At 40.6% G+C, this 17,428-nt stretch overlaps 1 protein-coding gene across 6 annotated transcripts in view; it reads left to right on the top strand.

Annotated features, from left to right (window-relative positions):
* The window catches only part of arhgap24 (Rho GTPase activating protein 24), an 88,692-nt gene extending 73,456 nt beyond the window's left edge, over nucleotides 1-15,236 (top strand). For all 6 annotated transcript variants that reach the window (XM_026173541.2, XM_026173544.2, XM_026173543.2 and 3 more), the window contains 6 exons: nucleotides 3,191-3,398; nucleotides 8,274-8,406; nucleotides 9,810-9,883; nucleotides 9,957-10,078; nucleotides 10,200-11,367; nucleotides 13,265-15,236. In XM_026173541.2, coding sequence (XP_026029326.2) covers nucleotides 3,191-3,398; nucleotides 8,274-8,406; nucleotides 9,810-9,883; nucleotides 9,957-10,078; nucleotides 10,200-11,367; nucleotides 13,265-13,529 — 1,970 coding nt within the window. In that variant the 3' untranslated portion in view covers nucleotides 13,530-15,236. The remainder of the gene's footprint in view (nucleotides 1-3,190; nucleotides 3,399-8,273; nucleotides 8,407-9,809; nucleotides 9,884-9,956; nucleotides 10,079-10,199; nucleotides 11,368-13,264) is intronic.
* The last annotated feature ends 2,192 nt before the right edge of the window (nucleotides 15,237-17,428 follow it).

The raw sequence follows: 17,428 nt of genomic DNA, 5'->3' as shown, positions 1-17,428 counted from the left end.
TGAATCATCGTTACGTTTTAAACCATCTTAATAACGAAAGCATTACCTAAGTCCTGCCACGGCACACCGAGCGATGGTAAAACAAACAGAGCTGCATCAGCATGTTTCTGTCTGGAGGCGTATTGTTGAATCTAAACTTTATTTCCTTAACGACAATCCAGACCGGCCTCGTCAGTTTTGTAAATTGGCAGTTCATTAAATGCAAATGTTTTACACGTTTGCATGTTTTACCTTTACACTAAAGGTCAGAGAAGCAATTCGAGGTTTTTTATGTGGATTATCATGAAATGTCTTATTGGTTTGTATTTGATAAAACAGGTTGTATGTTGTCCATGAACTAAAATCACTTTTATACTTGTGTGTGTGAGTGAGAGAGAGAGAGAGATTCTGTGCAACTGGCAGATACTAAGATTTTTTGCAGAGATGTCACTCATGTGCACGCTTTGGTCTTGTGGTTTGTCCCATATCCAGCACTATTGGGAGCGCCAAATATTCATATAACACTTGCTCACACTCTGCATAAGCTGGTGCACACACACACACAAACACACACACACACACACATTTACATGTGACCCAGGAAAACATTCCTAGACTCATGACCAAAACGTCTGGAGGAATGACCTCATTTTCACTCATTTTTTTTCCCTTTCTTCTCTTTTCGATACACGCGGATATTAATCATTCTTTACTAAAGTGAAGCTGAGCTCTTCTGTATTTTACTCTGGTCTGTCTAATATTTGGAAAAGTGGACCCACAGCTTCAGATATTTCACTGTTTTGTCATATTGGGGTTGCTGTGAAGATCGAAGTGGCAAAATCCCAGAGCGACTCCAGACTTCTGAGGAGCTTCTTCTCATCAAGCAAAGACAGCTTTCTGAGAGATGGAAATGAGAACAGTTTGGCCGACCCGCTGTCAAACTGATGCATCCAGTCTATTCCACTGCTTTTGTTTTGTTCTCTGTCATTTCTGCAAAGATTAGGGCTGGTTTTGGGAAAATGCTTGTGTGCACGCACTTGAAAATTTGCACCTCTGGTATGTTTTCTTATCACAAATTTATTAATAGGCCTTTTTTCTGGAAACTTAAAAGTTGCGTCATTTTTAAGAGGGGTGAGTAATTACATTCGCTTCTAATGAGAAATGTTTTGAAGCCTTTGCAGCAGTTTGTGGGAAAAGTCTCAATACACCTGTTGAAAATCTTAAGCTTCTAGTTTTTTAGTGTCTATTTCAGACCCTGGCTATTTGAAGCCGTTTCTTGCTGTGTTAAGGAGGATGCTGGTAGGCTGAATCGGTTTCCGGCGTCTGATTGTACCATGTTGTACCACGTGTGTGTATGTGTGTGAGTAGCCTCTCTCTGTATCTGGAGACTGGAAAAGTATGCAGATCCAAATCTCTCAGGAAGGCAGCTTTAATCCCCTCTTGTGTTGCATCCACATGAGACGGCTGTAAATGGAAATCAGGCTGGGTTTTTTTCTACAGCGTCTGCCTCGGACAAAAGGCGAGAGGTGCTCAGGAAGTTAGAGATTTGATCATCAGACTAAGTGTGTGTGTGCGTGCGTGCGTGCGTGTGTGTGTGTGTGTGTGTGTGTGTGCAAGAGAGAATATTTTACATTTTATTTGCTTGGATTGTCAGGAAAACCTTATCATAAATTCCTTTCAATTGATTTAACTGCTCTCTTTGATGTTACTTGAGCTGTAGATGGTATGCTAATGGCCTCTGCAATTCTTTGAGAAATGTCAGGGAGTTCAACATATTAAACAGCATTGATTTCTCTAGATAAAAAAAAAAAAATATATATATATATATATATATGAATAAATATCTTGTACACACTGTTAGGGCTGCTCGATTATGGCAAAAATGATAATCACGATTATTTTCACTGAAATTGAGATCACGATTATTTGACGATATTTATTTAACCCTTTAAGACCTACTATAGAACCAAGTCCACCAGAGCTTATATTATTTTTTTACATGCTGTAGTGCCATTTGTGGGAGCATTTCAAGTTGCTATACATCAATACAACTGTTATAGCCCATATTTTAATAATATGTATGCATTAAGTCCATAGTAATTACATAAATTGCAAAAAAGTGCAATAAACTACAAAAAAAATTGAAAATCGCTTTTGTTTTGTTTACATATATTTCTACTTGGAGAAATTTAAGAGGTTTATCCCTCAAAACTTTAAATACAATAAAGTTGCAAAAAATAGTTTCCCACCACAGGAAATTTATTTTGAGTGTCTTCATAGTTTTATTTTGGAGATACAGCAATTTTTATATACTGCAGGAAAAACAAAAAACAATCCTATGATGCAAATTTGCAAAGAAAACAGCATGTGCATCATTTCACTGTGGGAAGTGTTACGAACAGCTGATAGGAACGGCAAAGCGTGTTTCTGGAATATTATGTTTTTGTTCCTGCAAGCGCTTTTTATGCAATTTTTGCAAAGCTATATGTGGAACGAAACTGTGACCGAGGACAAGCTGATGGCATAAGATGTAAGTACAACTCCTCCGGTTTCATATGCAAAACAAATTATTGCGCTAGCTTACACGGTTCAGGTTCTACAGGGATTTAAAAATAGTTACGCAAAACGGAGCGTGCTGCTCTGACCGGCTTTAAAGGGTTAACAATGACTTTAAAAAAATAATATAACATAGTGTGCAACACCACTGAAGTTTTTTTTTTTTTTTAAACTCTCTTTTCAACCAACGGCAGTCACTCTCCAAATAACTTCTGCTTAGCTTTCCGAGCTTCCCTCGGGTCCTCTTAATCAGCGGTCTCCAACCTTTTTTGCGCCACGGACCGGTTTATGCCCGACAATATTTTCACAGACCGGCCTTTAAGGTGTCGCGGATAAATGAGGGAGGGGCTAATAATCGGCTCAGTCATTTTTAATGATCGTTGAAAGCCCAGATCGTAATCGTGATTAAAATTCGATTAATTGAGCAGCCCTACACACTGTATTAAATTATAAGCTTGGCTGCATAACAAAATGTAAACAGCATAAATAGAGTATAAGTGTATACTTCTGCCTACTCCTTTTCAAACAAAAAAATGGAATGATATTTTGTAATGATTGTGAATGTACATGTTTGAAATAAAAAGGAACTGAACTGAAGAGTTGACATTTATCACCTTTATAGCATTAGCAAACTTTTTGTGTGTGTCTGTTTCAGGGATCTTTGGTCAGAAGCTGGAAGAGACCGTGCGGTATGAACGCCGGTTTGGGAACAAGCTCGCCCCTATGCTGGTAGAGCAGTGCGTGGATTTCATTCGGCAGAGGGGTCTTCAGGAAGAGGGCCTTTTCAGGCTGCCAGGACAGGCCAACCTGGTCAAAGAGCTGCAGGATGCCTTTGACTGTGGAGAGAAGCCCTCTTTTGATTGGTAAGCAGAAATGTGCCCGTACAGGCTGGTTTAGATTTCCTCAGTGCGTTTTAATGTCGACTTGATACGTTCGGCTCGGGGAGTTGAAATGCAAAAAAAGTGGGCGGGTTAGTACAGGGTTCAGTTGTATCTGCTTAGAGAAACTTGAGTGATACAGCTGCTCGAAACCTGTATCAATTATGAAAGACATAATTATTTAATTTAGGAATATTTAATATGTATCTTAAGTCTAAGCAATGTGATAATTGAAGCTTGGCAAAAACATTATTGTTATGATTTATTAAACTGAGGATAAGTACCTGAATAAGTATCAAGCTGCTTGAACAGCGCTATCACAAAGACCGATGTGGTAAATCCATGATAGTTAAAATGTATGATAACTCCCCTCCATGCAGGGAGAGGTCAGATAGTGTGCAAATATGAGGAATATTTGCACACTATCTGTCCACTATCTGTTGCAGGCACCATATTCATACCTGACCTGGTGAGATGTCTCTTGCACACGATGATGTATCAGAACAAATTTCCTCAGCTCTTTTCATGTCTTATATTTAAAACACAGCCTCATTGTTCAACCATCTTTACTGTGGGAGTTCTGCAGGTCTCCCAAATTCTGTCATAATTCATATTAGCACTTGGCCTCCTTTGGCTGTCTTCTTCTGCATGGCTAATGTCCAATTTGTCAGTTTTATGGTTACCACTTGGAGGTCAGTCTCAGGTCATTCTGGTGGAATGTTAGCTTGTGAGATGAAGCTGTCATCGTTATCAAACATGGGTGTTTAACTGCCAGTTTTCATTTTGTCCCTCTGAACACAACAGCTTGAATATCGCCTCATTACATTAGAGAAAACACAACTCTGTTGTTGGTTATTTGTGTGTTGCATTTTGCCACACATTATTCGGATTTCAAATAATCAAAACTGAACCGGTTTTGCATTTTTGAGCACAACCACACAGATAATAAACAAATGCAGGCAGTTACCTTATTATATAATAAGGTTTAAGGACCCATATGCCCCTTGACCTCCTTAACAGGTATTTTCTGTTGCTGAATTAGACCTCTGGACTGAGTGGGTGTGTGGAGAGCACAGAAAGCGGCACAGCTCAGTTCATTGACGTGTCTGCTCAGAGGAACATTTTTGTGCACAAATGAGTTTTTCTGTGTCCCATCAGACCAAAGTCATCATCTTGATTGGAGCTTACTGAATTCCACCAAATTTCTGCTAAATCTAAATCAAAGACAAATTATTCTGTCCAGTATGATGAAAACAAGAATGCAACAGTTTGCTCCTAACCATCATTACGGAGCAATAATAGACAAAAATAAGAGTCTGAGCAGTACAGTGGTGATGACATTAGCACTGCCGCCTCACAGAAAAAAAGATTTCGACTCAACCCTGCCTCTCACCCAGTGACAGCTGGTACAGGTGCCAACCTCCCATTATCCTGCATTGGATAAGCACTTAACAGGACCTATAGGTGGATGGAAACTTTCATGATATGTTAGTTTGTGAGATAGCACCACTTTGTCAGGGAAAAAAGGGGTGTGCCCTGGACAAGATTGACAGTCCAGCACAGTGTTAACACAGAAAGGCAGACAACCAGTCGCAATATTCATTCCCAGTTTACAATCACCAGTTAAAGGTTTGAGCCCCTTGAAAAATCCCAAGTAGGGCAGGAAAACTTAACATAGAAGTAGGGATGTCACAATATCAGAAATGTGTTTGCTAAAGAAGTGTTTGCAGAGTAGCCAAGTGACAGTACGAGGTATAATATGAGCTTATTTTAAAGCATTTCATGTTAACCGATGGAGTCATGAACGGATGGATGGAAGTTAGCCAATGCCGTCCATTTAGCGTATTGAAAATAGTTGATTGTACAACAGCAAAACTGTCTCAAACTTAATGGCAATCTGTATCTTAAACTTGTGTAAATGTAAACTGCCTGGTTCCAGAGTAACAGCAGCCTCAGTACGTACAGTATGCTGCACAGGGTATCTAAAACAAAACAAGAACCGCCACTTTGTCCAAATTTTTGTATTTAAATGTAGATCGGTTCTACAGATCTCGGAAGGGCTCTAACCAGAAAAAAAAAGTGCTGTAGACACCAGTTTCACAACACAAGGTACAAATATCCAAGATAATCAACTTATTTCCTATTTGTACAACTGAAAGTATGTGTGGACTTGAACTCAGATTTTGGGAAGTTAAAACAATGTTGCAAAATGGACAAATGCGTGCTCTAACATTTGAGGATATATAAAAACAACAGAAATATGGAAGTTGGAATTGCAGGTTGTGTTTGTTATTGTAAAATGTTAAATATCAGTCTAAAAGTAATTAATTACTTGAAAAGTAACTATTGCGTTACTTTTTTTAAAAATGTAACCCTCTGGGGTCCAGGGTATAATTGGCCATTTTTCACTACTTTTGATTAAACCTCTATATTTCACCTTTAAAAACTATTTACTTTGCCTTGTTTGGTATCATTCTTTTCAGCACAACCTCACGTGTCTGAATTTACAGTTATGTTTTCATTTTGACATACTGCATTAACACAATTGATCATAAATCAGACAAAAAACATAAATTCCAAGTAGAAAAGTTTTTTTACTGTAACATCCACAAACATGTTTAATTAATCATATTTCATAACTTTAAATGCAACTATAAATTGTCAATTTAAAATCCTATGCACAGGTTTTGCAAACAAAGTTGTTTGCAGTCATTTACCTTTTACCCTTTTTTAAATAACCATTTCAAACTATTTACAGAACAATCAGCTGTTCTGCATCAATAAGATGCCGCACAAACTATTTGTGCCACTCCAAAAAAATAATTTCTGTCCATTATAAAGGAGAACATCACAGCCTGATACCTGCAGGTCTGACAGCAGCAGGTGTATCACTCCTCCTGTTTCTACCTGGAGACAGCAGTCGCCTCATTGTTCTGACACACAACACAAAACTATCCACAACACTACACACTAACTACACAAGACAACACATTAACTACACACTCCAAACACGCTAAACGTCACAAATCTCTCACATCTCAAAACTCGCTCTCTCTCTCGCTCTCTCTCTCGCCATCACTCCTAAAACTTCCCCCTCTTTCTAAACAACCAAATGTCTTGGTGCCATATCATTATTGATTGGTCGACATGGTGCATTTTTCCACCAACACGAAAGGGGTGGGGGGGGGTTTTGTCCTTTTTTTTTTTTTTTTTTTTTTTTTTGCTCATAAGCAGAGGGTGCTTGCTAGCGCTGTCCTTAGACAACATGACGAAAGTATTCAGGAAAAAACACGCATATATTGTTTATCATGACTCTGGTTTTACGTGGCCTATTAACACAATTTAAAAACTGGTATATATCACCTTGTTGCTGCTTGTTGCTTGTTGTTGTTGTTGTCATGTGATTGGCTTACCACGACCACGGTACTTTATTCTTCCTCACTCAAACAGCAGCACTCATGTGATTGTTTTACCCCCTTAGCAGCTTCAGGTGTTGTGCCAAAAAGTGTTCGTCTGCCAGAAAGCGATTGCCGTCCGCGGGAGTGCACAGTTGCTTAAAGCTGTAGCGACCAGATTACTTACAGCTACTTCCGTGCAACTGATATAAACTGGACACAGGTTCAACCATCTGTTTTTTGAAAAATAGTAACGGACCACATTTTCTTGTTAGTAACGGTAACGGCGTTGTAACGATAGAAATAGTAATTAGTTAGATTACTCGTTACTGAAAAAAGTAACGCCGTAAGTAACGCCGTTAGTCCCATCACTGGTTTGCTCTGGTCTTTTTCAAAAGCACTTGAAGCCCGTCCATCCATTTTCTTAACTACTTATCCACTTGATAAGCCTTGTAAGGCAGCCAAGCTCTCATTTATATCCGTTATCTCCACAGGTAATATTTTAGACCAATAAAGATCAGTAAACTGTGAGAATCACCCTCTTCACGGTAAATTCAGCTCAGTGATGTCCAGGATTAATGGACTGGGAGAAAAAAAACCCTTATTTCGTGCTTTTCTTTCCTTTGGCAGGGACGTGGTAGCCAGCCACACAAACTTTCCGAGGCATCTCTTTGTTCAGTATTTTGCCAACAGTAAAAAGGAACAATCATACTTCCCAATTATACACCTGCTGTTATATTATGCTGTGTGTAGGTGGCTGTAGGAGACTAAGCACTGATTGTTTAATGCAGCAGCCTTCATCTAGAGCATACTTGAGTAATGAAACATACTGAGCCAAGCTATGGATCGCTTTTTTCACAGCATTGTGCCACTCCAACCAATAACATAAATAAAACCTGGATGAAACTGTCAGGATCGACTCTATAAATCAACATCTCACCACTTCCCGAAATTCAAATTCACACTGACGAGTGCGTCCATCACGTCCTCTGCACAGTAACACATTTCTGCCCTCCTGTTTGTGCTTTGCTGTGGTAGAAACTACAGCCTCCCGTGTACCTGCCTGTGTCTGATTTTGATGTCCCTCATCTTGCGAATTCCCTCATTAGTGACCTCCTGCCTTACGACCTCCTGCCTGCCTCGCCAGCTGCTCCAGAGGCTGCAGTGGCCTCTTGGCAGACGTTTAGGCTGGTGCTGGCGTATTAAATAAATCAGAAAGTGCCGATTGGAAACAGAGAAAATAAAAACTGGAAAATGATTGTACCACCTGCATTAGCAGTCAGTAGTTGGTCAGTAATGTCAGTTGTATGCATACACTACAGCTACACTATTACAGCTTGACATTTTTCTCCAACAGTGTGAAACCTAAAGTTGGAGTTGGCCTCATGGTGATTGCTGTTTGTCTCCATGCGGTTCAGGATAAATGATGGCCCTAACTTTTTACCGGTGTCTTGTCTCTCAACAGTAACACAGATGTGCACACAGTAGCTTCTCTGCTGAAACTGTATCTCAGAGAGCTGCCCGAGCCCGTCATCCCCTTCCAGAAGTACGATGAGTTCCTGTCCTGCGCCAAGCTCCTGGGCAAAGATGATGAAATGGTAAGAAACATGCGATGATTGCTTTCTTTGTAACCACATCTACTGGCAAATTAGCTTTCGCACACATACGGATTTTATTTTTTTTTTAAAGTTTCAACCTTTATAACAATAAACGTTGGTACTGAAAAGCCCTCACAGAAGTCTTATTCTTTGGCTTTTAATCTGCTCTTTTGCCGCCCAGTCATCCGCGCTCAGCCCTGTGTTTCACACACAATGACTTTGTTGAGTCCGTTTTGACTTTTAACATCTAAATAGGATTTCGCTCACACCATGAGGCACGGTCGGCAGCATGGCTGGGGTTAGCCTTTTGCTCCCTCAGTGTCTTTCCCCTCTTCAGCATTCCTGAACCTAAGTTTGTGGTTTTTGTGTGTGTGTGTGTGTGTATATGCTACAGATGGGTATGAGAAGACATATGGTAAAGTGTGGATGAGTTTCCTCACTTTTTAACCCTCCTGGGACTTTGAAGTTGAAAGGAGATGGATGGAAAAGAGTTCACTATTTTTTATTTTTTTTTTATGTGAAAAGGCCTCAGAGCGTTTCCACATATCCTTTATTCTCAGTAACCTAACTGAGACTACTTCTGATTCAGTGGCACATCCATATAGATAGTTTATAAATGGGTATAATGATAAATCCTCTTATATCTGGTTTGCTTTTTCTAGTCACAGTTTTGTATCGAGAGCAAAAAGGATTTTCATTAAATATAAAGCTGGAATACTTGGGTTTTTCTAAGGGTGATACAAAATGTGTCAAGAAAATATTCCCTATGCCATTAAACTACCAGCAGCAACATGAACAGCTGATACAAGGCAGCATGGATCCATGCTTTCATCCTGCCAAATTCAGACCTTTTCATGTGAGAGTTGCTGCAGAAAACAAGATTCAGCAGACTAGGCAAGATTTTTCCAATATCTTATTGTCTAATTTTGGCGAGTTCATGCAAATTGTAGCCCCAGTTTCCTTTTCTCAGTTAAGGAGGGGCACACAGTGACTTCTGCTGCTGTTGCCCATCTGCTTCAGCGTTCACTGTACTGTGCATTCAGAGATGCTCGTCTGCATTCCTCGTTTGTAAAAAGTTGTCATTTGAGTTACCGTTGCTTTCCCGTCAGCTCAAAACAGTCTTGACAGTATCTAAACACCTGAATGCTTCGAGTTTCTTCCCACAGAATTGATTGTTCAGATGTTTGTTAAATAAGTGTACCTAATGAAGTGAGCAGTGAGCATATATTTACATAAACCCCCCTCTTTTCCACTGATTCATTTCCCACTGGATCCTGGGTGTGATTGTTTCATTATACACACTGTGATCAATCACGGGCTTTACAGACAATCTGTTGCAAAAGTTTCTATGAATGATTATTTTGCTGAGTTACTGTTACTTTAAAACTGTTTATTATCTGCAGGGTATGAAGGAATTGAGAAGGCTCGTGGAAAGTCTACCTCCAGTGAACTACAACCTCCTAAAATACATCTGCAGGTACTGATAATTAACTTTGGATACAGTTTTACATTGTTGAACCATGAGAAGCTGATATTTTCCATTTCCCTAGGTTTCTTGATGAAGTCCAGTCATATTCAGGGGTGAATAAAATGAGTGTCCAAAACTTGGCCACAGTCTTTGGGCCAAATATCTTGAGGCCAAAAATTGAGGATCCAGTAGCAATTATGGAAGGTGAGTGTTGAAGAATGTCAGGTATACGTGTCTTACTTTCTTAATATTTAGTTTTAAATCTTAAATAAGATGAATGTTGGTTTTAAAAGAAAGATGATGATGATGTTCGGTTTCTTTTTAGGTACTGTTCTGGTCCAGCAGCTCATGGCTGTTTTGATTGGTCACCACGACGTGCTTTTCCCCCGAGATGAAGACAGCCCTACTGCCCTCGAGCTCGTCAACAACAATATTGAACAGCCACGGCGACAAACCACTACATCTACCTCAGCCATCACTACAGTGTCTCAGAATGCTGAGAACAACAACACACATGTTGTGCGGCAGTGTGTTTGGGAAGCCAACGAGTCTCCTTCACACCGTCAGCACGCAGACAACAGTGGCTCCCCACGATCGGCAAGTCCCCGCAATGGAGTCATGGGACGCTTCGACGTCACCCGCAGTCCACCGCTGACCGTTAAAAAGAATCCAGCTTTTAGTAAAGGCAGTGGCATTGTTACCAATGGGTCCTTCAGCTCCTCACCCTCTTCAGATCCCACTGTGGAAAAGAGCCAGAGTGGAGGTGGCAGCTTACCGGTGCGTCGCAGTGGCACACTCAAAGGCTCGGGGACAAAAATGGGCACCAGCGGCGTCACGAGTGGAAACAGCGCTACAGGGAATGGGACTGGAGTTGTACGCATGGGCGTTCATGGGACTGACGCTGTCACAGGGAGTCCGAACAGCCGCAACAGCCTCTGGCAGCCGAATGGCTGTGTAATGTTACGGGAGAACAGCAAAGCTCGTGACTGCCACGGCGGAGATCAGACAACCAATCAGAATCGTCTGTCCACATACGATAACGTGCAGCTAAACCATCACAACCTGCAGCAGCAGAACCAGATCGCCAACACGTGTCTGAATACCAGCTGCGAGGACAAGCAGAGTGTGGACAGTGCCACCTGGTCCACTTCTTCCTGTGAAATCTCCCTCCCTGACAACTCCACTTCCTGTCGCTCCTCCACAACCACCTGCCCAGAGCAGGACTTCTATGGAGGGCACTACGAAGACTTGGATGGACCAGCACAAGACTGCGTGCATCCCCAGTCTGGCGAAGGAGGAGAGGGCAGAAATGGCGACAGAGAAGGAAGTGGAGAGGTTGGGAGGAGCAGTCGGGGCACGAGCAGCAGTGATAACAGCGACGGTTTTCCTGTTGGTAACGGACCCGGCAACCACAGCGCTCTGCACAGTCTAGTGGCCAGTCTTAAGCAGGAAATGCACAAGCAGAAGGCCGAGTATGAGGCCAGGATAAAAAGGTACGGCTCCATGTGTGAAGGGCTTGAATCAATACAAGCGCTTAATCTTTACTTTGGCCTTTTTTGCAAACTATCCATCTTTTTTCTCAGGTGATCAGGCATGTAAACCAGTGAGGTTTTCTTGTGTACCTTACTGTCATCTTCAAAGGTTTAGACCAGTAGAGATCAGTCACATCAAAAGAGAAAAAAGGAAATTTCAAATCTCTCTTAATCTAGCACTTAAAAAAAACCAAGTCCCTATTTTGAATTTTTCCTTCCTGTGGATATGAAAAGCTGGCACACGTTAGTCAGATGCTACAGCTCTTCAAAGCCTTACTTTGTTCTGTATTATGCCAGCAGTGAACAGGAAAAAAATGTGTCCCAACTATAAACCTGCTGTAAAATGTTGTTTTGCATGGGTGGCTCTAAGAGACCACTGTTTTCTTTTAGTGCAGCAGGCTTCATGCGTTAGTCAGGTTGACAGAAACATACCGGTACATGAGTGATAAAACACAACATCCTCCACCCAGCTCTGTGTCTTCTTTCCTTTTTTACTACGTCCACCATTCCCTCCATTTCACAAGAAGCCAGTGAATAAACTTTTCTAGAGCATCAGGATCCACTCTATAAATCAACATCTCACCACTTCATTAAAACGCAGAGTTCAAGTTCACTGGCAGTGACTGCACCCTCCTCTGTGTCTGCCCACATCTTTTCTTTTTTTTATGCCCCTCACCTGATTCCATCATTATCTCATTAGCCCTTGTAACCTCCTGCCAGCTTCACCAGCTGCCCTTTGTTGGCTCATTACTATCCAAAGGTCACCGTGGCCTTTTGGCAGATCATCTAAGTTGATGGCTGCAGATGAAATAAAACTGAAACCACCAATCAAAATCTTATTAATGGGCATTCCCATTAATGAGCAGGAGTGTACACAAGTCTGAACAGCTGCCTTAGTCTTTGGCAACCACATGGCTTTGTCGTATAATGGGAAAGCAACAAAACGGGCAAACTCTCCAGTGAGGATCAAATAGCCAATCAGAAGCTGTCTTTTTCACTCTGTTCCTTTAGCTACAAGCTTGTAAAGTTGTCAAGCATGAGGCTCGGGTTCCAGTGGGGGACAAGTGACTCCAATTCAGCCCACTGCATGGCTTTGGAAAATGTCAAAGTGGGCATAAATTGTGTTTTGTTAAGTTTTACAGCTTTTGCTACATTCATCCTGTACCAAAGTAATAAAAGAAAAAAGTGGTAAGTAGTTTTATACAATTATTTCTTTCTACTTACGAGTCAAGCTGACAGATGTTTTTCATTTGCTGCTGCAAATGCAAAACAAAACTGAGACATATGGTTGAAACTACACCTCTTTTTTATGTAACAATGTAGCAGGCATTAAATGTGTAGTTGTTTTATACTGACAAAAAGAAGAGTTTCACTGGTGGCACTTCACATAGGCGAAAGTTTGATATCTCCAATCTAACCTGAACACTGAACAGGACGAAAAGGTACCTAGAAGTCACTCAAAATAGCCCTTTCCTGAATAATCCGTAACTTATTTAAGCTTTCAGACTGTTTGAACATCAAGTTTGAGAAAAATGCCCCCATACAGCCGTCAAGGAAGAGGAAATTTGCCAAAGAATTATTTTGGGGTTTTTTTCTTTGAGCTATAGTTCATCTTAAAGTTGGCTATATTAACATGGAAAACTATGGAGCTGTATCAGTTTGCCATTTGCCTTTTTTATTTTATTTTTGGGCCTCTAAGACTTCCACAGCCCCAGAGATTGTGGTTGCATGTAATTCATTAGGTCATTAAGAAAATTAAAAAGATCTGCAGCTGCCCTTGTGCTCTGAGATGAGCAAATCCTCTGTTCACTACGGCACTGCTAATCTTTTCCTAATCCCGTGTATGCCTCATTTGCAGTTTGGAGCAGCGTAATTTGGAGCTGGAGACTGAAATGGTGAACCTACACGAGGAGCTGGACCAGGAGAGGAAGAAGTACACCATGGCGGAGATCAAGCTGCGCAACGCTGAGCGCGCCAAGGATGACGCCGAGCGGCGAAACCAGATGCTACAGAAAGAGATGGAACAGTTTTTCTCCACATTTAGTGACCTCACCGCAACTGGCAACGCCGCAGCCACCGATCCCCGCCGACCAGAGCGAAACAACACCATCTGGATACAGTGAAGGAAGGCTGAAAAAAGATGGCAGCCAAGACAGGAACTGGGTTATTATAATGACGTGAACTTTAGAGAGACTCTAAACAAGATTTGGCTGCTGATCGAAGGAGGGAAAACACACTGCAAAGGGTAACGGCACGTTTTAATTTAAGAAATAGGAGATATAGGGCTGATGTAAGCCGCCTTTATAAATGTAAACATCACCTGGAGTGATGCCAGAGTGACATTATCTGTATATAGCCTTATTTAAACAGACGCTCATGGACACACTCCAGTCTCCCAGAAGTGGTTGGGGTTTGTTCAGTTGTCTGGCTGGGAAATGGAGCAAAGGGACAGTACACAACAGCCTATGAGGACATATGGTACTACCATTTTATGTTAGCTCCGAGATAGAAGGGAAGACAAAATGTTTAAAAAAAAAAAAAAAAAAAGAACAATACCAACACCAACCTTGGACCTGAAAATGCAGAAAAGACCACACCGAACTCCTCCTTTTTATTCATTTTTACCATCTAACCAAAACACACCTTAGTGTTCAATATATTTCTGCATCTGCTCATGTCAAAGATGTCATATGTTGTAAAGAGAAGGAAAACTGACACTTCATTGTTTTTGTGATATTTAAGCAAAGCTATAAACGTGTGCTATTTTCTATCAGTTTTTTTTTCTTTTTCTTTTGCACTTAAATGTTTGTTTAGTCTCTGCAAGTTGGTACTGGATGTTCTGTCGGTCTATGTGTCGATGCGTGTGCCTGTGCTTCTGTGCTGTTATATTTACCCATGACCAAAAGAAAAAGAGCCTGTACTGTAAATATTGTATAGATAAATGCAGACGTGACTAGATTAGATAGTTTGCATTGTGGTTTACTGATATTCAGATGGATATGGCATGAATTGAGTTGATACTGAAGAATGATTTGTAGTTTGTTAGAGTACAGTTCAAGGTGTTGCACAGTGGGTTATTGGCATAAATCTTTTAAGTCTTGAATTCAGAATTTCAGATAAGAAACTGTATGGCATGCCGCTTTTAAAGATACAATTTACTGATTTTTCGAGGCCAGCACACGTTTGTGGGTCATAACTGTGAAATAGTTGGGATTTTAAAGCCTCTAATTTGATGACATTATCAGCCTGGCAGCAAAATTCAGTAATAAGTGGTATGTGCATGATGGTTGCATGAGTCTACGAGGGTCGGCATACACTAACTGAATATTTGTAAAGTGACTGTATATGGATGAAGTGTATTTATGTAGCCCGAAACCAAATGTCTGCACATGATGTGGATTTGCGAATGATTACAAAACGGGACACCTCTGATAGATCAGACCAGGAATGGACCTGCGTCAGAGAGGAGTTGGTGCGTACACGTGTGCGCGGACCTGGTGCTCGGCTTCTTTTTAAACCTGCTGCTGGTCATTGCAGGACATCTGGAATGTGCATATGGAGTCAAAAAGAAGAAGAAAAAAGTGCCTGAACAAGTGAAGGAGGGAGAGGGGAGCCTGCGCTTCTCATTTCACAGCCTTCACCGGGAAATAATGGGCTTAAGCCAAGCTGACAGTGTCACCTCGTTCTGTGAATTCCACACAAAAGGGCGGATTATGGATGGAGGGCCAGACGGAGTGGACGGGGATAGTGGAATGTTTTCATGACAATACTTGATACACAAAGGAACTTTAAAAATGACTTAATATGAATAAAGATGGATTTTAATGCAAGTCTCTGTTGTCATTTTTCCTTTTCAAATGTCCAACTAATGTTTGAAGACGAGGCAGAACATCTGATTGGCCTCACGTTAACACAATTAGTGGGCGGACAGTCAGGGCTGTTTTTATTTGTTGTTATTTTTGTTTAGAGGGAAAAACATTTTTGAGTCATTTAACTTGGAGAAAAGTGGAAAATATTCACTTTTAAAAAACTAGAATTGTAAAGATTTATAAGACTTATTACTAAAATAAAAAAACCACATCCTCGAGGCCTCCTGTGCTGCTAATTTCAAGTGTCTGATCTCTTCTGCTGCTAACAAAGTACATGAGAAATCAGTATTAGTATTAGCTGATGCAAAAAATTAAATTGCCAAAAGTAGTCATGCCCAGCGATGCTGCCTACTGTCTTACCACAAAAGGCACGGCTAGGTTAGAAATTATATCTGCACTCACTACACACCTTTTACTTTTTTTGATTTCAGAACTGCTTTGATTCTTTGTGGCATCGAATAATTTCTAGAAACATTTCTGAGATTTTGGTCCATGTTGACATGATAACATCACACAGTTGTTGCATATTTGTTGGCTCCTCGTTCTGATTGAGATCTGGCCATTTGTACAGTGCACTCTTTTTCAAGAAACACGCACTTTGGTCCAAGGAATGGACAGGGTCAGCAACAATAGTCAGGTGGTGTTTAAACAACGCTCAGGTCCTTTACACCACCAGCAGCAGCCTGAACCGTCAACACAAGGCAGGATGCATCTATGCTTTCATGCTGCTTATCCTAAATTGTGACCCTATAATCTGCATATCGCAGCAAAAAGCAAGATTCATTAGAGGAGGCAACATTTTCCAGTGTCCCCTTGTTCAATTTTGGCCTCTGTTTCCCGTTTAAGGTTTAAAGGTGTGTCAACAGGTGTAGCTCATCTGCTTCAAGGTTTAATATGTTGTGCATTCAGAGATGTTCTTCTGCATCCCTTAGTTGTAATGAATGTTTTTCTTTAGTTGCGCTTGCCTGCATGTTAAGGAGTGTGACTATATTCCTCTGACCTCTGGTATCAAAAAGGCATTTTTGCTCAGGGAACTGCCACTCGCTCGATATTTTCTCTTTTTTGCACCATTCTCTGTAAACTCTAAAAATGGTTTTGCAACGTGGTTTGGCACCAACAACAAAGCCACATTTTCAATCACTTTAAATGAACCTTCACCCCCATTCTGATGCATAGTTTAAATTTAAGGTAGTAATGTAAAACATATCTACATGCCTAAATGCACTGACATCCTGCCCCACTGACTGGCTGATCAGTGATTTGCGTTATTAAACAGGTAGACCTAATAAAGTGGCCATCGAGTGCGTTTCATTTCATTGGTATACTCTGAGAAAGGTCAGTGCACTTGTTCTCATGCTGCACTCTCATGCTACATTATTTTTCTCTGTCAGAGAACTAGTTAATGGCTCTGCTTTAAGATTGTGTATCCACCTGAAAGTGCCTGAAAGCACATTAGATTCTGTGTAGGAGTCACAGTGACAGATTGGATAAATGGTTCCTATCGACAGCAAGGCCTGAAACAAATCTGCAGTGCATTTAAATTAGTCTCCAGGTAAAAAGAAAAGGTCCACGAACGCCCAAGGTCAAAGGTTTTGTTTATTTTCAACCACATACATAATACATAATATTTTTTACATACACAGTTCCTTTAAAATGTGTTTACAGTAACAGCTTTCAGTAAGTTTTTTCTTTTTCTTTTGCATTTGTTTTTGACTTTACTTGAAACGCTATAGCCTGAAGCTTCGAGATCAGCCTGAAACAATACCATTTCTTTTTTTTTTTGTTTGTTTCTTTTTGAATTTTTTTTGTTTTAAACCTGACAATGTCAAAGGAATGATTCATTAAAACAGCACGGAGTAAAAGAAACAAGAGAGAAGGAATCAGAAAAGAACTGAATAACAACATCACCTGACTCAGATGAGCTATACAGGGTTTCGTCATTGTAGAGTTCCACATTTAAGACTCTAAACATTTTAGCATCCGACCCCTTGCAGTAGCTTGCCTCCCTGTCTGAGTGCAATAAAGTGTTTATTGCATTGTTGAACTGTTATTATTTACAATAGAAGTTAAAAGAAAAAGGTGAAAATTGCCAAGCTGGAGATCCAAAGATTGTTTTTTTTTAAGTTGGCACAGCTGTGTGACAACGTGTGACA

The sequence above is a fragment of the Astatotilapia calliptera genome, chromosome 7 (assembly GCF_964374335.1).
Source record: "Astatotilapia calliptera chromosome 7, fAstCal68.1, whole genome shotgun sequence".
Lineage (NCBI taxonomy): Eukaryota > Metazoa > Chordata > Actinopteri > Cichliformes > Cichlidae > Astatotilapia > Astatotilapia calliptera.
The sequence above is the reverse complement of the archived record's forward strand: the minus strand, read 5'-3'. Positions and strand labels throughout refer to the sequence as shown.